This window comes from Stegodyphus dumicola, chromosome 2, assembly GCF_044657685.1.
Source record: "Stegodyphus dumicola isolate Sdum_Otavi_A_Nest chromosome 2, ASM4465768v1".
Classification (NCBI taxonomy): domain Eukaryota; kingdom Metazoa; phylum Arthropoda; class Arachnida; order Araneae; family Eresidae; genus Stegodyphus; species Stegodyphus dumicola.
In genome coordinates this window covers 276,474,005-276,501,164 of record NC_140769.1, presented here as the reverse complement: position 1 = coordinate 276,501,164, position 27,160 = coordinate 276,474,005, and the positions used below count along the sequence as shown (strand labels likewise).

The 27,160-nt window shown below is 34.5% G+C and overlaps 1 protein-coding gene across 1 annotated transcript; it reads right to left on the bottom strand.

Moving 5' to 3' along the window:
• Positions 1 to 7,272: 7,272 nt before the first annotated feature.
• On the bottom strand, positions 7,273 to 26,960 carry LOC118187513 (uncharacterized). Its single transcript, XM_085810366.1, has 4 exons — positions 26,855 to 26,960; positions 24,402 to 24,486; positions 21,451 to 21,526; positions 7,273 to 7,545 (listed from the first exon to the last, which is right to left on the bottom strand). Exons 2-4 carry the CDS (start codon positions 24,484 to 24,486, stop codon positions 7,335 to 7,337), a joined length of 372 nt encoding a protein of 123 aa, XP_085666492.1. The 5' UTR covers positions 26,855 to 26,960; the 3' UTR covers positions 7,273 to 7,334.
• Between the last annotated feature and the right edge of the window lie 200 nt (positions 26,961 to 27,160).

Here is a 27,160-nt window from a genome sequence, read left to right as displayed (position 1 = left end):
CTGAGCATATTAGAAAATAAAATTCTAAGATTTGTTTATATATAAATATTTGCAAAGTCGTTACAAGAATGTATGAATACCCTCTGCATGTCAGTAGAATGCCTGTGTGTGTGTGTAAAAACAATGTCTGTTTAAAACGTTTGAATAAATCGTTGACAGAACTAGTAAAATAATTAGGTACTTCTGCATTTTTTGGTCAGCTATTGGAGCAAACGAAAACTCTCGCCAAACAGTACGATTTAGCGCCAATAGTGAAAAAAGTATGACGTTACAACACACATAAGACCTTCGCTTTGGTTTGATGCTAACTTCCCATTAATTCTAGGTAACCTAGTTTTGTTTTTGCGAAAAATGATAAAAATTAACAGTTATTTCTCGGGTTTTTCTCTGGAAGTTTGAGGGAATGATTACTATTTGGGATTAGCCTTCTACAGATCTGCAAACGATGAAGTATTTTCAAGATTACGTGGTCCTGCCATGATACACAATGCATCGAATAAAGGTAGAAATAAAATTCAAACGAGGTATGTACAGTTTTGAAATAGATCTTCTTTCAAAACCTTTGGGAGGACTAATAGGTTTCTTATTTTCAGATGAGAGATAATTTGTTATGCCATTTTTATTAACAATTCAAAATGGTATTAAACAAGTAATATATATATATATATATATATATATATATATATATATATATAATAGTAGGTAGAAACATTGCAGCGATCTTGCTAAAAAGTTACCAGGAGCTGTAGCTCCACGAAATATTTCAACGCTGTATTACTAAAATATGAACTAAGAAGAAATTTTTGTCTGGAAAAACTGGAAAAAAACTGTAAACACACGAAAAAAACCGTTAAAATTAATGTTAGAAGACATGCTAATGCATGAAAAAATCTGACCGTTGTGATATGTGAAAAGTTAACACACATAAAAAATAGATTGACGAAAAAAAATATATATGAAAAGTTAATACATATAAAAAATAGATGGACTGAAAAAATACCAAAACATAAAATGCAATAATTATAATGAAAACATAAATTGCGAAAAAATTAAAGTCAATTCTTACTTAAGTCAAAAAAGAGAAATTTAAAAAAAATTACGAAAAAAATTTTTTTAGATTAAAAATTTTGTGAAAAAACTGTTTTAACATCAAGTATCATCCACTATAAGTTTCAAAAATGTATTTGAACTTGAGTGGATAAATAAAAAGTATTTGATTAATGATTAAAAATTTGAACAAGATATAGGGAAAGTGTAAAAATGTATCAAATTTCCTTAATTTTAAGATTTTAGTAAGTGCAGTCTCATAGCAAAATATATCAGTAGTAAATACAAACTCTTCATTGGTTATGAAAAACAATTTTTGTAAATGTTTTATTTGAAAACTTATTAACTATATTCGCCTTAATTTATATGCTTCGAAATAATTAATTTTTGTACAGAATTCTTGATTAGTTCAGATTAATGTTGGGAGCTTTGCTAAGTTAAATTCTGACTGTGGGTTAAAAACTGTTATATATTTACAGAATTTATTTTTAATTATTTAAATATGTAAAACAAATAATCATGATAGTAAAGATTTGGTTATCACGTAGTCAAATTGTTGATTGGAATTTCAATTTAATGTTTTTCTAGGAAATAAAAGGGTACTTTTCTGTTATCGGGACCGGATTCAGATATCGCCAAAAAATTAGCGATTTGGCGAAAAATTCAAAACATAAAAATATTCACCAAAATATTTGCCATGTGGTTAAGTAGGAGAAAAATCCAAGTGAAAAAATAAAAGGGATATTCGTAAAATTAGCAATTTTTAACGTAATCTAAACAACCCGCCGAAAAATCAGTAAAAAAAAAATATCATTTTATGGTTTTTCGTGCACTTTTTTTCTGATTAAATAGTCCTTCGTTCTTGAAGAAATCGTATGGAAGATATTTCATAATTAAGCAAGTCCAAATTTTCAAATCCATGGTAAATACAATAATAATAATAGCACAAGTGAACGTTACATTTTCGGAATTTGAATTGTTGCCAGTTTTGAGAAGACATTCATTTACTTTTTCTTAAAAAAAGTTAACATTGTAACGACTTTAGAAGTAAACTTTGGCGACTTCATGTGAATCAATCTTTTGGCGAGTTTAGCAAAACATTTGGCGACGACTCCCATCCCGATTAAAGAACAGTACCAAAAATACTAGAGCTAGAACTGGGTAAAGATTCTTCTAGAAAGGCTGAGTCGAAGTTCTCGTTGGATTAACATTTTAAAATTTTGGAACATTTTAAATTTTTGGAAGTTCCAGAAACGTTGCCGGAACATTTCTATCTAGAGAATACTGAAAAAGTTCTAAAAAATAGTAAAGGAAGGCTTTTTATGGTAACCGCTGCACATTTGGTAAACTGTATGCAGCTCGCTAATGATTTTGACACCACTAATCTGATGTTTTCCTCTTTATTTAAGTCCATTCTCAAAAATCTCAACGAATTTAGCATAAAATCTGACTCCCAAGCAGCTATTCTAGCTATTAAAAATCCCTTACCTTCCTCTCCATTGATATCCGACATAAATTCTCTTCTTGGAAAAATCCCAAACTACAAAATTCAAATCTCATGGACATAGTTGCCATTTTGGTAATGATCAGGCAGATGAATTAGCCAAAGAAGCAGCTATTAATCAAGATGGTACTGAAATCATCATTCCGTGGCCTCGCTCGAATTTCAAGTACCAACTAAAACAACTTGCTTCAAAATCTTGGCAAGATTTGTGGAACAATGCTCCACAGGGAAGACGCACATATAACTTGATGCCCAATGTAAGCTTAGCATCTCTGAACTCGAATCCTTCCCTAAATTACTTTATAACAAGACATGGACCCTTCCCCACTTATTTCTACGCAAGAAATTTGGCAAACTCTGACATCTGCATATGTGGGGAACAGGGAACTCCTGATCACTACGTTTTCTCATGCCCCTTAACTGAGGATATTCACATAAAATTCCCAAGAACTGACCTCCTGGCATTCCAAAGATTTTTAATTAAAGATAAACATCAGTATCCAAAGTTTCAGAAAATTATGCAACGACTCTCTTCCTACGCCGTAGATCTCTGTCAAGTGTAAATCCACATACAGTTTAAACTTAGTGAACTTTTACATGCTGTAATTATGGACAAAATGGATCCGCTCGTGAACTGAACTTTATAAACTGCAATAAACCAATATATCTGAAATAACCCATGGACACCTACCTCTTTAGCATTATTATAACAATTCATTTAACATTGTGTTGCCAGTACTAATTATAATTATCTCATTATGTTTATTTGTTAATTAATTATGTTTATCTCCTATTTTTGTTGCACCAAATCAGATGTTCAATTTATCTTGTGAATCTCAAATTGTATTCCTACTATTTTGTAATCTACTTATGCCCTACACCCTTATTTTTAATAAATACTGGATGCGGGGCGTACTGTGGAATTGCACGATGTACCATAATAGGCAAACTTTAGACTTTTTGAAAAGCTTCAGTCTATGCAAATTCTTATAAAACTTGCAATTATCCCCCCCCCCTTTTTTTTTTCTCAAAGAGTTAGTATGGGAAGGCATTACCAGTTGACCTATGGTACATCGCTGGTGTCCCCCATACTTTTACCTTTACCTTTACCTGTTTATTTAAGTCTTTCAGTATGCAGATACTATGAGGTACTATCTGGTAGCTATCTAGACTCCTCTAAGAGAACGGTTAGCAGACTATATGCACAACCGGAGCTAGAATTTTTGCCATCCGGTGCAAAATATGCATTTAAGAAATCTTTCTCTACTGGTCTACGTCACAGCAGAAGCAACCATACAGACCTCTATAGTGATAGAATTTAAGTTTTTCTTCAAAAATAATAGTAATGCTTTAATTAATTTCTCTGCATGTAGTTTTGACATTTTTTACAGTTATTTGTTTGTATAGCAAGAGACAGATTTAGAAACTGCCCTAGGCGACAAAAGTTGTAGCTATGCCACTGTAGCTGTGTGGACCGGGCACAATCATATGCAGCATATGATATGGATTTTCGGAGGGCCCTAGCGAAATTATTTTTGCAAGCGACTAATAAACGAGGATATATTTTTCTGTGAATTGTGAATATTTTTAATTTTATATCCGGCGTACTGAACCCTAGCGCCGAAAATGCCGCAGCCGGGCTTAATAAAGTACGTAGTTTAAACAGAGCTAGAAAGTTCTATAGGCGTAAATGTACTACAAAAGCTCAAAAACCAGTATTCATTAAAGTGAATTGTGGAACAGTTATTTCAATTATCAGAAATTTCAGTTATTAAGATCGCTATTCCCCCCCCAAGCCAACTAAAATTAAGCTAGTTGTTAATTAATTCATTCGCACTATTTCTTTGATTTCAATGACATTTTTCACTGAAATCGTAAAATTATTACGAGCATTAAGTGCAAATATTTAATAGTATGAATTTTATTGTTAGTATTAATATTATATTATTTAAATTAAAATAGTTCTGAGATTAATCACAGTTCTATAGAAACGGGTTAAACATTTTGCATTATGCAAATATTCGATGATTCCATTGTTACAGAGTTATTACTGCCTAGCTCCTTCGTAAACCCCTAAACCTTATTACCTAAACCTTGTCGCCCGGTGCGGCTGCACGGGTTGAACCGGCCCTGACTAGATGGAATTTTTTTAGTATCCAACATGTTTACAGTTCCATCCGGAAATATGCGGAATATTTTTCGGAAACATGCGAATTTTTTTACACCATGCGAATATTTTCCATCATACATCATTCATCATACATTCATTTTTCCTCTTACATATTTCACACTATTCTTCATCATACATAAAAATGCACGCGATATAAGACCATAATTATAATCATGATGAATAAATCCAGAATGCCGCCCAACCGGTATGGTAGCGTCGCTGACTGCCGTGTCGAAGGGCCCGGGTTCGAAACCCCGACAAGGCATGGTTGTTTGTAAATGTATAGTGTCGGTGCGGCATGGGGGCAAAGTGTGTTTATTTTGCTGGAGCCTTAGCAAAATTGTTCTAGTATTGCGATCTTGTTAGCTTTCACTTTTCATTCCTATATGCAGAATCACTAAAGCATATAAACTAGAATCACCAAAGCATGTAAAATCTAACATGTAAACCAGATGCAGAATCAAATGTAAATAGCAATTTTTCTTGAAATGATTCTTTTTCATATTTTGTAAAGCATTTATGCGTTTTTGATTAAGAAGCTCAACGATTTCAAAGCTAGCCATGGTAACACTGTACGAAAAAAGAAATTTATCTCCAGAAATTTATCCTCCACATTTTATCTATACCGCGCGAAACTGTGTATCGGAAATTCTAAAGATATGCTCTTTGAAATGTTTTGTGATATTTCTGTTGAATTGAATTTTTTGGTTTAAGTACGAAGAACATGAACTTTAATAAATAAAGGTAACACACAAAACGTTAAAAAAACGCCCGTTTGGGCGAAATATAAAATCTGAAAGCTTTCAGTTTTTTAGCTCAAAAGGACAATTTGCCTTGAAAGACTATTAATTTCGTTTTGGCATTTTGCTTTGAAAACTATAAACGGCGAATCAGTTTTCAAATTGCTGCCACCAAATATTATCGCCCTGTATTATATTCAAAGAAATTAAATTATGAAGAATCTGCATGAAGGTATGTATGCTTCTCGCATTGTGATAAAACAACGGTACCTAGAGCCATTAAAAATTGAATAACGTATTCTTCCATAGAATATGGGGGGTGTAGAAGCACAAATTTGCAATTTGAAATTGCTTTTATTATCTGTTTCATATTTTGTAACACTTTAATTAATTTTTGATTAAAAAACTAAAAGATTTCAAAGCGAGCCATGGCAACACTGTTCGGGGGAAAAAAAAATTATCTCTAGCGTGCGAGACTCTGTATGGAAATTTCTAAAGATATGCTCATTTTAAAATTATTTTGCGATATTGCTGTTTAGCTGAATTTTATGGTTTGAGTACGTAGAACATATTTAATAAATAAAGGTAACACATAAAACATTAAAAAAACGCCCCTTTGAATGTAATTTAAAATCTTTCAGAATTCTTTTTTTCAGTACTTTTGCTTATAATACTTTTCGTTGAAAAGTAGAAGTGAAAGAAGAAACATATGCCGGAATGCCGGAGCAGGAATTCTCGAATTTTAATTTTATTGATTAAAATTTTTTTGAGTTTTTCAACAATAGATATTATTATCATTAGACAGATATTTACGCGAAATTTCATAGTTTTAAAGTCTTTTATATACTCTACATTTTAAAACGGTTAGTATCTCAAAATGTGAAACTCTAACATGAAATTTAAGGTTGGAAATTATTTTTCCTTTTGTTGCTGCCAAAAAAAAAAAAAAAAAAAACTGAAATGTTTGAGATTTTAAATTACGTCCATAGGGGCGTTTTTTAACATTTTGTGTGTTACCTTTCTTTATTAAATATCATGTTCCTCGCACTTAAACCATAAGATCCAGTGCAACAGCAATATCGCAAAATAGTTTTAAAACGAGCATATCTTTAGAATTTCCGATACAGAGACTCACGCGCTGGAGATAAAAATGTTTTTTCTGCACAACGTTGCCATTGCTCGCTTTGAAATCCTTGAGTTTGTTAATCAAAAATTCGTCAAAGTTTTAAAAAATAGGAAATCGATCATAAAACAAATTTCAAATTTGGTCTTCCACATGCTCATATTCGTTGGAGGATTACGTTATTCAAAATTCGATGACTCTATGTACCGTTGTTTTATCACAATACGAGAAATATACATACATTTATGCAGATTTTTCATTATTTAATTTCTTCAAATATAATGCAGGACTCTAACATTTTGTGGCAACAGTTTGAAAAGTGAACCGACATTTATGAATCCGACGCAAAATGCCAAAACGAAACTAATAGTCCTTCGGGATTCAAATCCCTTTGGACTAAAAAGAATACTAACTTCATTGTTGTATTTCATTAGTGCAATATTAATCATATTTTACCGAAAACTTCTCAACTCATTAACTTTTCATTCTTCCACATAAAAATTACTTCATTAGTAAACATTTCTTTCTTCTGTTTTACGATTTTACAGAAATTCATAAAACTTGTTATGAAAATCTACAGTTTAAGCATTAACATTTCATGTGTTCTTTTCAATAAATAATATTTGTTAAATATATGAGAAAATGGTATCAAAAGCTAATACCAGAAATTAAAAAATAACTTCGAAGCTTGCTAAATCAAATCACTTTAATCACAAAAAAGAAAACACAAATTGAAACTTCTTTGGTTATTCAAGAACTACTTCTGCCGGCGATTTCATCCCAAGTGTCTGCAGCAAATACCGTCAAACTGCCTTCCCGACACCTGTTTATATATCTTGGAGGGTGGGTAGCGTTGCCAGCAAAATGCTCATCGTGGTAGTTGCACCACAGTCTGAATCCACAGCAATTCGGTCCGCCAATCAGCGAACATTCTTCACCGTAGGGAAGGCAATCCGCCCTGCTGCAAAAATAAAATTGTGGATGAGTTTCGTTGAAGTAGAAATGATTCCTTTTGTTGTATTGATGTTACCGTGAAAGACCGAAATTGGAGAATGTCGACTTTCACCGGAGAATATCAACATTCACCAAATACGTCGGTGAAAGACCGAATATTTCACTACATTCTTGTATATTCGGACCCTCACCGGTGTATGTCGACAATCACAGATATGTTCTGGTGAAAGTCGAAAAGAGAGGTCATAAAGTGCCATAATAGTTTAAGTTGTTGCAATAAATAAGATTTGAATCCCATTATTTAGTAAGTTTTTTATGACTGTTATTTTATTTTCTCATTTAGGACGTACTGTATAATTAAGTAAGTTTTTAACTTCTATTATTTTCCTTTCTCATTTTGAATGTATTGTGTGTTTTAGGTTCTCATGTTCTTAAGTTCTTATTTCAAGTCTCGAGTGCGTTTATTCGCGACTGAATGACGGAGAAGAAAATATAGTACTGTTATATGTTCAACATTCACCATTGGTACATGGTGAATGTCGACACTGACCGATGTAAGTCAGAAATAAGAATATTTGGAAAATATTTCGGACATACACCAAGAGACTATGTGAATGTTGACATTCAGCGGTGAAAGTCGACATTCTCCAGATTTCGGTGTTTCACCGTAACATTGACACGTAATTATTCAAATGGTACAAATTTCAATCATTTATTGGGTTTTACTTGATCTGGTAAAAGTTAATTCGTGCAAAACCTCTAAGAGACATGAAGCGAATTATAGCTAGGCCGGAATTAACCACAAAGGTTAGGAACATTTTAAGTCCTTATCACATATGCTTTCGCTATGCGGGACTGGACGTCGAAAGGGACATTTCTCAGAACCCGCACATTTCCACGAAACCTGCGTAGCTAGATTACCCTTTTCACTTACTACAAATATTTGAACGTAAAAGCGTAATCGATTATTGCTCAGATTGGGATCGCGTGATCCTTCAGAAGCAAAACGTTCGTCTGATTGGTTGATCTCTACCCGGGACGGAACTGCAGACGGAACATTTTCGGCGACATCGTTTCCGTAGAAAGACGGGATTTCGCATCCAGCAGAGCTATTTCTTCTAGGCATCCTCCCGTTTAAACCAATGCTACCAGAATCTGGTTTTTCAGAAAAGTCCCGTCTAACGGGGGTCCGTCGCTAGATGCGTTAGTGATAAAGCGTTTTGGTGATGTGTTATAAAGCTTTTTATTATACATACGAGTGTAAGTTGAAAAATAAGTTTCCCCTGTCGACTGTGGTCAGAGTTGTGTATGAAAGTCAAAAAATAGAATGAGACATTAAAGATATGACATACCTTTATTTTTCCACATAGGTACCAAGTACATTGAGACATTTGTCATATCGCTTCAAAAAGCCCTCCAGGAAAAAATCAGGGCTTTGCATATGGAAGAAGCGTCGAACGGCTTGTTTCACTTCAGTATTGCTTCCAAAGTGCCTTTCCCCGAGATTTTTCTTCAAAGCCGGAAACAGATGGAAGTCGCTTGGTGCGAGATCAGGACTGTATGGCGGATGGTGTAGGCGCTCCCAACCATGAGTTGCAATATGGTTTTGCGTTGCCGTCGCCGAATGTGGTCTGGCATTGTCATCCAACACCAGAACGCCAGATGTTAGAAGGCCAGGCCGCTTTTTCCGAATCGCCTCTTTCAATTTCGACAGGGTGTCACAGTAGCGCGTAGCATTCATGGTTCCAACCTCGAAAAAGTCCAGCAACAAAACTCTTTGGGCGTCCCAGAAAACTGTCAGGAGCACTTTACCTGCAGAGGGAATTGTCTTGAACTTCTTTCGGACAGGTGATGATGGATGTTTCCACTCCATAGATGCGGCCTTCGATTCTGGCGTGAAATGGTGGACCCACGTTTCATCCCCCGTCACAATCCGAAACAGAAAGTCATTGCCATCTTCATGGTAACGCACGAGATGTTCCAGGCTGACCCCCATGCGTTGTTCCTTGTGTGTCGAGGTCAATTGTCGGGGCACCCATCGTGCTGACACTTTTCTGTATCGAAGAATGTCGTGGATGATGTTTTGAGCTCGCTCATGTGAGATTCCAAGTTCTTCCGCTACTTCATCAAAGGTGATACGCCGGTTCGCTCTAATCATGTCATCCACCTTCCTGATATTTGCATTTGTAGTGGCCGTGCGCGTCCGTCTAGCTCTCGGTATGTCCTCCACTTGCTGACGTCCATCACTGAATGTGCGACACCATCTCCGCACCATTTGCTTCGACATCACACCTGGCCCATAGACTTCCACGAGGCGGTTATGAATTTCTGTTCCTGATACTCCACATGCCCATTCATAGTGGATAACCGCTCTCACTTCCTCCTTTGACCACGAATTCAAAACGCACCTTCTCTCCATACCTACCGGGGCTCAAATGAGAGGCTGTTCTTCGCTTTGCGCAGGCACTGTAACAGCGCCATCTGCTTGATTTGCAGCGACCTCTACCCAATGGTGTATCGGTGACTTGCGCGTTTTCCTGCTGTATCGCCTTTCGCCCATAGCCGTTCAGCGCTTCTTCCATATGCAAAGCGGGAATTTTTCTTGGAGGACTTTTTGAAGCTTATCAAGCGATATGACAAATGTCTCAATGTACTTGGTACCTATGTGGAAAAATAAAGGTATGTCATATCTTTAATGTCTCATTCTATTTTTTGACTTTCATACACAACTCTGACCACAGTCGACAGGGGAAACTTATTTTTCAACTTACCTACGTATCTTAGAACATAAATGCTCTTTCTTCTACTAATAATATTGTTGCGAAATGCCCAGCTGCGGAAAGATAGCTTTCCCGCAAAGCGGCTTTAGGGTTTCCAGAAAATGGCAAGGTGAGGCAAGGTTGTCAGATTTGGCGCGACATCGCCCATTTGGCAACAAAATTGGCGATATGCTATAGACGGAGCGAGAACATTCTAGAACAAATTCTTGCCGCTTTATCCCAGAATGTTCTCGAAGGCAGGTCAAAAGCTATATAAACGCTGCCTGTACGCGGAGTAGCGGTGCATCGTCGAGCATATCGGAGAGTGTATCGAGCGTGAGTTTTATCGTGGTATTTTGAGTGCCTTGAGCTCCGAGTTATGCGATTTCTTCGCATAAAAAAGGCCTTCATCTTTAACCTTCTCTTTTGAAAAATTAAATAATTTTCTTTAGATACTGGGAGTAAAGCTTATACCCGCCTTCTTAGAATGCCTTCGTGGTGTAGTGGTCTGCACGCTGCGCGCGTATTCCAGAGCTCCGTGGTTCGATTCCCGGCGAAAGCGTTGCTCATTTTTCATCTTTCCTGCCTCCAAAATACCTAATGTCTCTACAAGCTGTTTTGTCAAACTTTAAAAAAAAAAAAAAAAAAAAAAAAAAAAAAAAAAAACTTTTTTTTTTTTTTTTTTTGTGTGTGTGTGTGTGTGTGTGTGTGTAATGTATGCGATGTAGATGGGAGTATAAGTTGTAACATTATTAAAAAAAAATCTGAAAATCTGATGTTTCAACCACATGACTTCAGACTTCATTTACAGGACTATTAAATTCGCATTTTTTTCCTGCATCTCATTTAAACTTAATTCCTGGAATTTAATTAGAGATAGCTTTCTCATTGAAATAATTCAGTTCTTTATTCGCGGTAGGACGAAAATACATTAAAATTCAAAATATCTTCATTAAAAATTAAAAAATATGAAAAAGCATGAAGCACCAAATACAATTAAAATCAATTAAATATCATTTTTACAATTAAATTACAGTATTATTAACTTTTTAAACACTTACTGTACAATGCATACAGCAATAATATGAGCTCTTTAATTGTATTTATTTTTCATTCACCTTTCATTTTAAGGCTGGATCTTCAAATTTATAACGCTAATTTCTTAGCTCTGAATTGAGTCTCCGCTTGCAGTACCAACATGACTACGTCATCACTCCTCACTTCTTGTTTTGGTGGACAAGCTCTTTCTCTTTTAAATCCTGGAGATTTAGGTATTTATTCACAAGCCAGGTCATTTGTGGTCTCGATTTTCATTGCAATAGGTATTTTTGAAGGAAAATAATACCAGATTTTTTTTGTTGGATAACCATTAAAAATAGTGCTTACTTTTCAATAAAATAAAAAAAATCTAATGTGTACCCACATGACTTCCTTGTACGGAATATTAAATTATACACACTTTTTCCTGCATTTCATTTAAACTTATTGGATTGAATTAAATCTGCTTCGTCAACAGCGCATTAACCACAATAGAATAAATGCACTCTCAAAAATTATCTACATTTGTTTACCATAGTGACACTCTGGCTCGAGGTTCACTTAACATCGCTACATTTCATTCATTTTATAACTCAGAATGCCAAAAATTTATATCATCTAAAGAACTATCGAATTGTTGCCACATGTTCTATTCAAATACTATAATAAAGCTAGAACGATGTATAAAAGAAATTAAATAAAGAAAACAAAAAAGAAAGAAACAGTTTTTCACAGACGATTGAGTATTTCTCATATAATTAATTCAGTTCTCACTTCGCGAGAAGGCAAAAATACATAAAAACTCAAAATATCTGTATTAAAAATTACGAAGTATACCTTAAACACTTATTTTCTCGAAAAAATTCCAGAAAGGATTAAGCATGATTTAATTCGCAATAATAAATGAAAGTGTTATCTTTGTCGTTGCGAAGCTAAGTTTCTCTAGATTGGCAACAAATCCACTACTCTGCTGTTTCAAATGTAAACAAGCAATGGCCGCCATCAAAAAATTTATTACGCTTAGCGACACTTAAACAACTTTAAAATTCTTGATAATTTAAAAATATTGCATACAGATTTCATTTAAACTTATTAGATTGAATTGAACCTACTTCGCCGACAGCGCATAAACCACAATAGAATAAATGCATTCTTTAAAATTCACTTTGTTTACCATAGCGAAACTCTGGCGCTATAGGTTCACTTAACAGTATTATATTTCTATATTTCGTTCATATTATAACTCAAAGCACAAATTTAAATCATTTGAAGAATTATCTAAGCGTTGCCACATGTTCTGTTCAAATACTATAATAAATCTAGAACGATGTATAAAAGAAATAAAGCAAACAAAACAAAAAAGAAACAGTTTTTCACAGACGATTCAGTATTTCTCATTCAATTAATTCAGTTCTCACTTCGCGACAAGGCAAAAATACATAGAAACTCACAACATCTATATTAAAAATTACGGGTAAATCTTAAACATTTATTTCTTGAATAAATTACAGAAAGGATTAAGCATGATTTAATTCGCAATAATAAATGAAAGCGTTATCTTTGTTGTTGGGAGGCTTAGTTTTCCTAGAATGGCAACAAATACAGTATTCTGCTAAGTTTATCAGGTTCAATGTTCCGTCTAACCTTCTTCGGGAACATGCAAGGACCTGACTCGGAACAGAGAGCTTACTAAAGCTATGTTCAAAACTGTGGGAAGTAAACAGGATACACAAGAAGGGTATACAAAACCCTTTATTTTCGTCTATTTACAATAACTTCCGTACTTCGGAATACACAGACCCGCTACTTGGGGTCTAACGTAAAAATATAAAAATAGATCTAAACTCTAATTTAACTTTAAAATAATAAACGTGGAAGATTGGCCTTATATTAACAGGAAGCCGTATGTAGTACAGATAACTGTGAACACTACAATACGTTTAAAAATTATCAAGAGGATTAAAACCTCTAGCCTGGAAGACAACCAGCAACTGAGTAAACTTCTAAGGTAAGCGGCCTGCTTCGACTAACTGCTTCCTCTCTCTCGCTTCGCAAAAAGCCACAACTTAAATGCTTGGCGTTCGCCAGACAAACTTTGCATAAACACTTTAACGCTTATAATTCTGGCCGGAAGTAGAAAATAAGAAGTGATAGTAAAGATTTAAAATAAAATAAACATTAGTAAAACTTAAAATCCTTATATACTTCTCGCCAGAGTTAATTAGTTTGAAACTGAGGTCTAAAACGACTTTGTTGAAAACTTTTAGCTCTAGAATATAACGGGAGGCCAATCTTTTACAAACATTTTTCGCTAGAAACTAGAGATTTAAAAGAAAGAAATTTGTTTTTACAATAGCAGCTCCCAGAACACAATTTTTTTCATCTGTACTGCATCTAAACAGGAGCTTTTATTCAAATCTGGTTCCTTCCAGAGATCTGGAAGGAAAACTAGTTTAATGAAATGTTACACAATGAAATGGCAAGTAACATGTATAATTATATTTCTCTTAACATTCTTATTTCATTCATAACTATTTTAGTTATCTCTCCCCGTGCTCTCTGACATGTGTTGTAAAAGAACACCAAACACGAATGTGTTTATGTCTACGTGTTCAACACTTCCTCCTACAATCAAAACACTAACGTGTTAAAATTCAACATACCAAGACCTCGTAATACACCCTAATTTCAACTCTAAACCCTGAGGTACTATTCTGAAAGTGGCTAACTCTGAAGTGTAGCGTCAGAGAGCCTAACTACATCATTCAAACTTTAACACATATTCACCATGTTTTAGTCTTTTTACAGTCACACGAATAAAAAAAAAAAATTTAACATTACTTTCACTTTTACCATATCACGGTATTTGTTAACATTTAAAATAACAGTTCACATTGTATATAAGAACATATTAACATGCCGTTAATTTTATACATTTGAAAACATACATTAGTACATTGTTAACTTCTATTCTTTTCAAAGCAAGTGCCAATTCTTTCTACATTGAAATAATACATTTCAAAAAGTCTTTCAGACTAAAACTTCTTTCTTGCCAGAAAGTTTTAAATAAAATTTATACAATTTATCGCTATTATACATCAACTTTAGTTTTACACGCGAGTCATTGAAAAACATAATACCAAAATCGGTAACAACTCATTTCTCGCCCTTTTGACGATAAAGGTAGACCTCGCATGAGGTAAAACTTCTTGAAATCTGCCACTTGCAATAAGAATGAAAGTTTAAGTTTGCAAAGTAACATAAAATTTTACTTATCTTTGTGATATTCGGACATTCTTTTCTGGGCCCAGTCCTTAAAGGTAGTGCAGATAGTTGTTTGATTTATCCTCCTTCTTGTACGGGCTTGCCCTTCAGTGCCTTCCTCTAGATGATTTCTTTTTTCTCCAGTTCGGTCACCCTTGAATACCTTCTTTTTCGCTTCTGCCTGTGGTCTTGGTCGTTTGATGGCAGCTGGTCTTGGCGGAACCGGGAAACTTCTTTCGTGTTCCTGCTTGGACCTCGTTGCTGGCCGTTCAAATTTTCCTTGTAACTTTTCCTCCGCCGCTGATGGCCCTTCCGCAGTTCGGCGACATTTGCTGCGGAGAGTCCTGTCGGATGAGTAGATCTTCCGTTTTAGAGCCGGGTTATAGTTGCCGTCATTTCTCCTGGTTCTCTTTGCATACGTCGTCCTTCTCCCTTCTTCATTCTGGGGGTGTTCGTTAGCTCTCTTTTCTGGACGGTGGAACGGCTTCTTTTTCTTGCTACCTTCAATTTTTCCGCGGGGAAACTTTCTTTTCACTTGCTCCTGCCTCTTAATGGCTTGCCCTTGTACTTGTCGTTTTTCCCCCTCTGGAGCTTGTGCCTGCGGTGTCTGCCGTGCCGGATCCTGCAAAAGATCTGAAAATATTTGCATTTTATTACGATCATAGTAGGGTTTGATTTGATCAATGTTTGCGGAGCAGGTTTCACCATTTCTGGCTTTCAACACTACTACAGCGTGAGTTATTTTTTCTATAACATATGGTCCTTCAAATCGTGGAAAAAATTTGGCAGTTTTATCTTCTGGTGCTGAAGAAAGTGAATGCTTAATTTTTAAAACTTCATCCCCTACTTAAGTTTCTCCCCGTCGTTTCAAGTCATATTATAATTTTTGTTTTCTCTGTGCTACTTCAGTATTCTTCTTTGCTTCCTTAATTAGTTTTTCTATATCACCTATTTTAAATTCTGGGGCTCTTTGTTGCACATAAAATAATTTATCTAACGGTGTTATAATCTTTCTGCCTAGAAATAACTCAGCAGGAGTTTTGCCCGTTGTATCATGTTTTGCGGTCCTAAGGGCGAAAGCAAATTCATTGACATAGTTATCCCAGCTTTTATGAAAATTTTTAACATAACTACGGATAATTTTCACTATATTTCTGTTGACCCGTTCCGCTATATTTGATTGCGGCCGATACGGGACCATTTTTAAATGACGTATGCCCAGTTTTTGGCACATGTCTTCAAATATATTACTTACAAATTGAGGACCATTATCCGATATAACTTTTAGGGGCGACCTGTATTTTAAAATATATTTATTTAAAATAGAATCAGTAACTAATTTCGCGGAGGCTCGTTTTAAGGGAACAATTTCGGTCCATTTACTAAAATGATCAACCATAACAAGGAGATAGCGACTTTTATTTAACTGACTTTTTGGGAAAGGGCCCAATAAATCGATGCCAATTATTTCATTTGGAAATTCGGATTTAATACTATTTAGAAACCCGGCCGGGCGGAAATTAATATAATTAACTGCTTGACATGTTGGACAGGACTGGACATACGTCCTTGTTAACTTTTGCAGTTCAGGAAAATAAACTGCCTCGCGTACGCGTTGGATAGTTTTTCGAATACCAGCATGAGAAGCTAAAGGGCTGTCATGGAGCTCCTACAGGATATTTAATCTAAGACTAGCTGGGATAACAGGTCGAAATTCGTTGTTGGAATTCGTAGCTTTTGTATAGAATAATAGACCATCTATTAGTTCGTAATGGGCCGCCCTATTTCTTATCGCCACAATATCTTGGTGGCTAAAATTTTCAGGATCCTTTAAATACTCATAAATGCTTCCAAACTCAGGATCTTTACCCAGTTCGGTTATTACAGTTTCTCGGGAATTTATTGTACATGCTGTGAGCATTGCCACCTTTACAGTATTACCTTGTTCATCTATTTTAATTCTTGATAGGGCATCTGCTACGATATTTTCCTTTCCGGGGGTATGCTTGATTACCAGATTATATTCTTGTAGCTTGAGTGCCCATCTTATTAACCTTGGGGATAAGTTTTCCCCTGAGTACAGTCTAGTTACCGCCGCATGATCAGAGTACACTGTTATTGGCGCCTTTCCAAAATAGACTCGGAACTTTTGCACTGCTAACAGAACTGCAAGTGCCTCTCTCTCGGTCGCGGAATAGTTTCTTTGTGTTTGATTTAAAGTTCGGCTAAAAAATGCCACGGGCTGCTGATTTTGCGAAAGTACCGCTCCTACCGCATAATCCGAAGCATCCGCTGAAATTTCTAAATTCTCATCCTTTTCAGGAAATTTCAACACAGGGGCTTGCGTTAATGCTTGTTTTAATTTTTCGAAAGCACTATTGGCTTCGGCCATCCACGAGAATCTTGCCTTTTTCCTTTTTAATTTTAACAATGGCTCAGCGATAGCTGCAAAATCTTTTATAAAGGACCTATAATATGAACAAAGTCCTAGAAAAGAAGAGAGCTTCTTTCCCGTGTTTGGAGTCGGATACTTTTGTACAGCGATTATTTTTGATTCATCTGTCTCGATTCCTTTTTGCGATATTTTGTAACCTAAATATTTTAATTCAGGGGCTGCAAATTTGCACTTTTCGACATTAACTTTTAGACCGGCCTCATTTAATAAAGAAAACACCTGTCTTAAATCCTGTACATGTTGGTCGAGATTATCACTAGTAATAATAATATCGTCTAAATAGATAAATGTGGACTTTCCAAGAACAGGTCTTAACACAATGTCCATACATCGCTGAAATGTTGCCGGGGCCCCTGAAAGGCCAAACGGCATACGCAAAAATGCATAAGTGCCAGACTTGGTTATAAAAGCAGTCTTAGGCACGTCCTCAGGTCTAACCCCTATTTGAAAATAACCAGTCGTTAAGTCTAAAGTCGTCATATATTTGGTGGATGTTATGTTCCTTAGAATTTCTTCAATGATAGGTAACGGATATACCGGATATTTAGTTATGGAGTTTAATTTACGGTAATCAATCGCGAATCTCCACCTTTTTGGATGTGTCAAAGGATAGTCATTATTTTTCTTACATAAAACCACCGGGCTAGCATAACTACTTGAGATGGGCGTTATGATCTTTTTACGTAGCATATCGGTGATATGCCATTCTATAATTTTTTCCTTATTCTTATCATACCGGTATGCTTTTTGGCGAACTGGCATTGAATCTCCGGTGTCAATACTATGGTTAGTAACCTGAGTTAATCCTGGAATATCACTAAATAACGAAGCAAATTCACTTACCACTTGTCGGATTCTTCCTTGCTCGTCATTAGGCAGGTGGTCAAGATTTAACATCGGCGGTTCAGCCTTTTCTGCACGAAATGGTTTCATTGTCAGCTTAAGGGACGCTTCATTAAAATCCAGCGTTGCTTGTGCTTCTGAAAGAAAATCTATTCCTAAGATTATATGTGCTTGCAGATTCTTTACTATAAAAAACATCACCTTTACTTGTTCGTCCTTGATACGGACATATAGCGGTACTTTACCTATACACTTACATTTTTCTCCTTGCGCCGCTAACACTGTGGTATTATCCGAATTATATATGCGGTATTTCCGAAAATACTTCCTAAAAAAATCTTCTGCCACACAGGAACACTGCGCGCCTGTATCCAGGAGTGCGGTGGCTGGGATATTATTCACCAACACTTCAATCTTCGGAAAAGTCAAATTTTTCACCATTACTGTATTTAACTTGAAGGAAGAGGGGTTTTCGTGGCCTTCGGATTTCCGCACCCTCTCGTCAGCAGAAATCCGTTTTAGTTTAAATTATTTTTCATTTCCGTGCTTTCCTTCTTTTTCCACTGGCCTTGAGACTTTTTTCCTGGATTGCTATTGAACTGTCGACGTTCGCCGGCTGTTTTTGAATGCTCGGGTTTCCTTGCCCACTGATTCGCTTTGCTTCCGTAGCCGTGTGTTTGAGTTTGCTGTAGTCTTGGCGCACCAAATTGGTTTCGCTGTTGATATTGGCGTCTTCTTTCAATGTCCGCCGTTCTTCTACTTTCAAACTGGATTGCTAGCTCAAATAACTTTTCCAGTGTAGTCGGATTTCTTAATTCAATAAAGTCTTGCACTTGGGGCAGTAACCTCGGCAAAATCACTTGAATTATCTCAGGATCCGGACGGTTTCCATACAAGAGTTTAAAGACGTGAATTTTTCTTAAAATAAAGCTTGAGAGGTTTTCGATTCTTTGTTGATATATACTAAAAAGTTCCGTTTCTAATTTAGCACGATCCCTTACGACAGGGAAGGCTTTTACTAGGGCAGTCTTGAAATTCTCGTAAGTATAGGTGGGACTTCCTGCTTGACCCAAGAGACTTCTGCCTATACATTTGAACCAATTAAGCGCTTGGCCCCTCAAAGCGCTGGTAGCTAAGGTAACTTTTTGAAATTCGTGCACGGCGTAGAGCATGAAGTGGTCATCCAATTCTTCCAAAAAAACTGGTTACCGGTGAGTTTCCATTAAATGTTGCTTCTGGTTTCATCGAAGCGCGCATGGTCTGGACGATGTAACCAAATCCTTCCAGGGCGGCAGCTGGCATTTCTGGATTCTGAGCATGGTTATTCTTCTTCGTTGGGCGCCACTATCAGGTTCAATGTTCCGTCTAACCTTCTTCGGGAACATGCAAGGACCTGACTCGGAACAGAGAGCTTACTAAAGTTATGTTCAAAACTGTGGGAAGTAAACAGGATACACAAGAAGGGTATACAAAACCCTTTATTTTCGTCTATTTACAATAACTTCCGTACTTCGGAATACACAGACCCGCTACTTGGGGTCTAACGTAAAAATATAAAAATAGAACTAAACTCTAATTTAACTTTAAAATAATAAACGTGGAAGATTGGCCTTATATTAACAGGAAGCCGTATGTAGTACAGATAACTGTGAACACTACAATACGTTTAAAAATTATCAAGAGGATTAAAACCTCTAGCCTGGAAGGCAACCAGCAACTGAGTAAACTTCTAAGGTAAGCGGCCTGCTTCGACTAACTGCTTCCTCTCTCTCGCTTCGCAAAAAGCCACAACTTAAATACTTGGCGTTCGCCAGACAAACTTTGCATAAACACTTTAACGCTTATAATTCTGGCCGGAAGTAGAAAATAAGAAGTGATTGTAAAGATTTAAAATAAAATAAACGTTAGTAAAACTTAAGATCCTTACAAGTTTAATAATTTTTAAAGCATTTTTAAAGCAAAAAATGCACAATTTATAAACATATAAGAATAAAGAAACTGAACTCACTGAGCCGTGTAACACAGTGGATATATATATATATATATATATATATATATATGATGTACCAGATTTTGTCGTAGCTTAAATTATCAGACGATAAGTTTAAAAAACAGGATCCATTTATTATTATTCAGGAGAAATAGCAGTTACAAAATCAGATATCCGGAGCAAATAAAAAGAATTACTAATAACTTTTTGTATGAAGTTACTGCATCGTGACATTTAAGAAAAAGCCTCCTGTATTCCTTTGCGAGTCCTTTTATAGCCTCTGGAAAGGCGGAGCTTCCAAGAAATGACGTCAGCCTCGTCAGCCAATCCAGTTCGCTTTAAATATTTCCAGAATATTCTATAACTGTACGTGTAGAAAAGGCGGGAAAAACAACTTGACTACGGGGCTGTGGATTTAATTCCGCGTACTTTCAAATAAGAGAACGTCGCCATTAAAAATGAAAAGAACATACAATTAGAATTTTAAGTGTATTCTTGACTATGGAATTTTATTATTACATATATATACATATATTTGTACGCTTTTGGTGTGGCCGATTGCAACCAAAATACGAGGTGCATATCTACATGTTATAGCAGGCCTACATACAAAATTTCAGCGTTCTGAGGCTACTCTTTTTTGAGTTATGCGAGATACGTACGTACGTAAGTACGTACAGACACCACGAAAATTTCTCTTTAGAATTCATTTTAAATCAGTTTTATAATTTTTCTTGGTCCTTTATTCTGTCGTTACATGCAGATATTACGCAAAAACATCGTTAACTTGCATTCGATAGCCGTCAAAATGTATATTTTCGTTGAAATATGATACCCGAAATTTTTCGCGATTACAATACTTCCTTTTTACTTCGTACAAGGAAGTAAAAGAAAAAAATCTGAAATCTTTCAGATTTTATATTACTCTCAAAGGGGCGTTTTTTTTTAAAGTTTTATGTGTTATCTTTATTTACTAAATATCATGCTCTTCGCCCGAAAGCCATAAAATTCAATTCAACAGCAATATTACAAAATAATTAAAAAAGAGCATATCTTTAGAATTTTCGATACACAGTCTCGCGCGCTGAAGAGAATTTTTTTCCCTGTACAGTGTTGATTTTACCATTTGGGGATCGTTGAGTTTGGTAATCACAAATTCGTTAAAGGTTTAGAAAATATGAAGGAGATAAGAAACCAAATCCCAAATTCGGGCTTCCAAATGTCCATAGTCACGTGGATGTTATTCAAAATTTGAATTCTCCAGATACCGTTATTGTTTCACAGTGCGAGAAACATATACACATTCATGCATATTGTTCATTATTTAATTTATTTAAATATTATGCAGGGCTATAATATTTGGTGGCAACAATGTGGAAAGTGATTCGCGGTTTATAGTGAACCAAAGCTAAAAGCCAAAATGAAGTTTAGTAGCTCTTCTTGGCAAATTGTCCCTTTGGGCTTATAAATAAATAAATAAAATTAAAGGAAAACAAGGGAAAAAAAGAGATATTATTCTGCATCTATTATTGTCGCTTTTTACAAATAACACTTTTTTTTTACCTCTGTTCGAACTTTTCATTAATTGCAGCTATTAGCTTTTCTATTAGTTCCAACTTTTGCAGCTTCTTCCGAACAGCTGTAAAACAATAGAGAATGTTTATTACGCAAAATACAAGGAAATATAATTTAAAATTCGTGTAATTATACAAAAATTCCGACCATTAAAATATCACTAATTTTATTATTTGTTGGATATGAAAAGCCTTACGGAAGGCTTTACAGTGTCATTAACTATTCTAAAGATCAGGTATTTCGTACGTACTTTATAATTATAGCAGAAATCGGTTTATCCGAATTAATAACTATAAGATAATTCACCTATCGAGAGCAACTCAACGGTTGTGTAAACGCACTTTTTCTTTATTATTTATATTTGAGTTATTTTCATGTTTTGGCAACACTGTATCACACAAGTTTATGTTTAGAATATTAAAAGCAAAGACGGAAATCCGCTATGTTTTTGTAGTGAATGGATTGCTTGTTTTATATTGATTAATTAGGTGGTTTGCCTGCTTTATTTTAATCCCGTGTTCTTTTTACATTTTTTTTTTTTTTTTTTTAACTAGAGAATCGACTGTATGAATGAAATTCAGATAGAGTCTCTCACCATGTTAGCCAAAACGACGTGATTTTTAAAGGTACGCTTTTTTTTAATGATGCATTATTCTAAAAATAAATTGTTTGTTAAAAAATGCTCATCTATAAGAATTAATTTTACGAATTTGGTTTGAAGGACATATTATAATGTTAAGAAAGAGAATATTAGATCTAATTGTAGAATTTAGACTCAGCTAATTTAAATAGATCATAAAATAAGCTCTTTATTACTAGATGAAGATGATGAAATATATCAAAATGAGTACGCTACAATAGTAGAATATAACTAAAATTTCTTAAAAGAAGTAAACGTAGAAATGTATTTTAAGGGAATTTTTTAAAGCCGAAAGTTTCAATAAATCTTCGCCCTTTCAAAAATAAAAGTTAGCGAAGATCGAACTTTAGTGGAAAAATCAAAGATTGGCTCTCTTTTTGAGGCTTGTAGTCTTGACTACTGATATTCAATCTGAATTATAGTTAGGAATAGCTGGAATCACTAACGAATAGCTGAGTTTTTTGCTTTTATTTTTCAGCTATCAAAACGAGCTGCTTCTTGAATAGCAGTCACTAAAGAATCAACATTCGAAAACCAAAATAATCATGAATCACTACTCGTTGCCATTCAGCGTAAAAGAAATATAAATATAAAAATGAATACTTACTTGTTGCCATTCAACATAAAAGAAATATAAATATAAATATTAACAAAACGTTAAAGTTAATTTTACGAAATAATTAAACAGATGCAAAATATAAAATACTTGAAATTAAAAATAATTATTACTCATGCAATAACTGGGCCACTAGAGGCTGTGCAAAAGAATACATGAAGACGATTATTACCGCCAACTTCTATTTCGTTGTTAATTGCATTCGTATAAAGTTAGAATATTGATTTTAATTATAGTGAGCAACTTTGATTAGAACTTTTGTTAAAGCTATCAAGCATAAATTTTGTTGTTGAGTATAAATAATTTTATTTATATGAATTTCATGCTTTGAATTTCTTATTCTTTTCGTTGAACTGATGGTGAAACTTTCACCGCCATGAAAACTTTCGAGCGATTTAAAGCGTTCTAAAAGACTGCGATGTAACTGATCGAAAAGGTCTAATGAAAGTGAAGACGAAAATTCTTCCAACAGAAGATACAGATAATTTCTTGTGTCCTGTATTTTTTACATTCTAATCATTAAGTAGGAAAAAAATATTTTTGTATTGAGGTTTTATTTAATTACTTAGGGGAATTGCCTGCAGCCTATTTTATTTGACCATGTAGTTGGATTGCCTGCTATAAGTGTTATTTTGATTGCTTAGTTATTTGATTATTTAGGTTAGATTGTCTCTTCGGTCCGAGTTATTGAATTGATTCAGAGTCAAGATAATTGTGTTAAGGTTGCAAAGGTAGCTGCAGCCACAGGTAAACGGATCCATCCTGTGCAACTATTCTATCCTCTAGAATGAATGGACGGCGGGAGCTTGCTTTTATTTCAGCACAAAACAATTTAATAGTCATCCTAGTCAAGATATTAGGGTTCCTCATAAAACAATTAAATTTAAACGTGGTAAGATAACGGTAAAACCTTTACTTTTTTTTTTGGTGTTATTGTACTAAGTATATTCTTTAGTCTCTCTGTTAACTAACTATATTGTATTTTGACTTATGCTCCACCCAATATAAATCAAAAAGATGAGTGGAGATGTCGCGAGCAACTTAACGGTTACATAAACGCACGTTTTCCTTAGAGTTATTTTCATGCTTTGGCAACACTGTGTTTTTAGTTTATTCTTAGAATATTAAAAAGTAAGCCTTTTTTTCGTAATGAAGTGGATTGGTTGCTTTATTTTGATTTCTTATTTCTTTTTTATCTATATTTTTCTTTTAAATCTATATTTGAATATATTTTTTATAAAATACATTTCATAATTTTCCTTTAAATCATTTAAAAAATATATATTTCGAAATATTAGTATATGATTAAAAATAAATATTATATTTGTATTATAATTATTTAAAAAAAATAAAATCAACATTTCATACAAGCAGCTGGATAGATACATAATGACAACTAACGGAATCATATCTTAAGTACTTGAGCATTTCAAAAATAGTTAAAGCAGTAAAAAACACAAATGTTTAGCGATCCTCATCGGGACAAAATTTCATGTTGTCTCTCAAACTGTATTGTCTGAATACTAAGAATCTTACGTCTGAAAGGTAGAAAAATGTTTCTAGCAGATACGAAAAATGAGCAAAAATACTATTTAATCTTATTTATCCTCAGATTACCTCGTGATTCGTTAAAGAACGTTTAAATGTCATTGAACATTATTCAAAACTGTAACTGTAACCTACCTTGTAGCTCCGGGTCATTAGAATCGTCCTGACACAAGACAACAGCAAGAGCGCTGGCCACAACGAACACCCAAAAGGCTTTCATCTGAAAGAAGAAAGTATTAATCATTATCTAGAAGTTCAATATACATTTTGTATTAATCATTAATATTGAAAGTTATTCAAAAGAAATCAGAATTTAGATCAGTGATTCTCAACATTTCAAAGCTGCTGCCCCCCTAAGGAGCGCAAAAAATTTTTCAATGCCCCCCTCCATGTGAAAAATCCTGTAATTTAGGGTATGGGAAAGGGAGGTTCCTGAATTATAAAAGGCAAAAGTTTTAAGTAATTTTTTTTGGTAGACATGCACACCAAATTTATTTGTTTAACTGGATAGTTTTGCCTTGGCAGGTAATTACACTCCTTTGGTTAAAACTGAAATGACTGATACGCACCCTCCCCCCAAAAAAAAGACAAAAAATTTGAAAGATTTTGGATTTTAAATTATGTCTGAAGGGGCGCTTTTCTAAAGTTTTGTGTGTTACTTTTATTTATTAAATATCAGGTTCTCCGCACTTAAACCATAAAATTGAGTTCAACAGAAATATCACAAAATAATTTTAAATTGAGCCTATATTTAGAATTTCGGATACACAGTGTCGCGCACTGGAGATAAAAGTGTTATTTCTGTGCAGCGTTGCCATTGCTCGCTTTGAAATCCTTGAGTTTGTTAATCAGAAATTCGTTAAAGGTTTACAAAATATGAAATCGATAATAAAACAAATTCCAAATTTCAAATTTGGGCTTCCAAATGCCCATATTAGCAGTAGGATTAAGTCATTCGAAAGGTACCATTGTTTTAACACAATGTGAGAAACATACATACATTTATGCAGATTCTTCATTATTTAATTTCTTCAAATATAATACAGGACGATACTATTGGGTGGCAACAGTTTGAAAAGTGATACAGCCTTTTAAAGATTTCAACGCAAAATGCCAAAACGAAAACAATAATCCCACAGGAACAAAGCCCCTTTGGAATAAAAAAAAAATCTTAAGCATTCTTTCATGATTAAAAAGTTCTTTATTCTTAATTAAATAATTAAAAAAAAACAGCAAAACATACACCGAGTAATATCAATGAAAAAAATCATGTATGAAGAGGGGGATGTTTGTGCTTGATATTTCAAAGTCAGTTTCTGAATATTCGGTTCAGTATTTTTAGAGAAATGAAAGCACAAGTCCCCTTTCCACGACTTGGGTGGGGGGGGGGTCGATTTATCTTTTTAAATTCCTATTAGCTCACACTCTCCCTATATCGTGTTCAAATTTTCAGTCGTTAATAAAATACTTTTTATTAATCCATTCAAGTTCAAATGCATTTTTTTAAACTTGTAGTGGATGACACTTGATGTTAATACAGTTTTTGAGATATTATAATTTTTTAAAATTTTTAATTAAAAAAAATTTTTTTTTGTATTTAAAAATTTTTCTTTGTTGAATTAAGTAGGAACTGACTACAAAAAAATTTTTTTTAATATTACTTGTTTGTAATTAGATCAATCACAGCAAACACTGAATCCTTACTTGACAAGGTAGGAGGAAGGAAAACAATTAAAAATTTTTTGACGATCGTCCACAATCCTGGTTAGAGGCGACTGATGTTACTTTGAAGCCAAAATTTTGTGAGACGATCACTATTCTGGAAGCTGGCTTTCAAAGTTTCATTAATTGAAAGTTCGACTGGTTCCTCCTGAATTGCTTTCTCAATATTCGAACCTTTGCTTTCTCAATATTCGTAAAAGGGTTCATTATCCATTGAGTGATTTCCAGGGATAAAATATCCTCAAAACGCTCAGAAATAAATATTTTTGGAATTTTAAAATTAAGCCGATTGCCAAAACATACTCATCACCCCTACCGCCCAAAACAAGTCCCCCTCTCAGCATCGTCGTACTGCTCCGGGGGCAGAATTTCCCCCGTTGAGAACCAATAATTTATATAATTTTTAATTGATTTATTAATTGTACGAGTTATATCGTAGTCGGATTTTCCGATAAAATATTTTATGACATCGCCAAGTACGAGTATATTCGTAGTTGGCGGTTGCTGATAACAAAGACATTATTTTTACAACAATCATTATAACAAAGATTATTATAAATTGCTTGATTATTTTTACAATTCTTATGCTATTTACTTTATAATTATTTATGTTATATTAATTATAATAAATCTCTTGAATTGCGCCAAATTGTTGTGCTTCTTTTTAATCCCCAAAGCCGGATACCTTCAAAGAACATGAAAATATTACGAGTTTGATCGTCTGCGGTGTAGGTAAAACAAAAACATTCTACGTACTAACTGGTAGCTGGCGCCTAAACACAAACTTCGATCTACGAGATAACTCGTGGTTGGCAGCGAAAGTGTTAAAAATTACACGAATGAAAGAACTGCGATTGCTTACTTACCTTGCAAGAAGACTGGAAGATAGTAGAACTGGTAAAAGATTTCTGTGAAGCGAAATTTATATACAAAATTTACACACAATAATTTCTTTCCTTAACCAATGAAATTCGATACGACGTCGCCTGGAACCAGTTTTCTTCTTTGATTTAGAACACAAAAAATGAATTGCAATAGCACGTGCAATTTCGATGACTGACATTCTGTCAAAAATTACAAAAAATGAAACGTAAAGCCTGGATAATGCTTCGTGATAAAAAATATTTGCATTCTCTGTAAAGTAGAAATGAAGAATATGAAATTACGTTTTT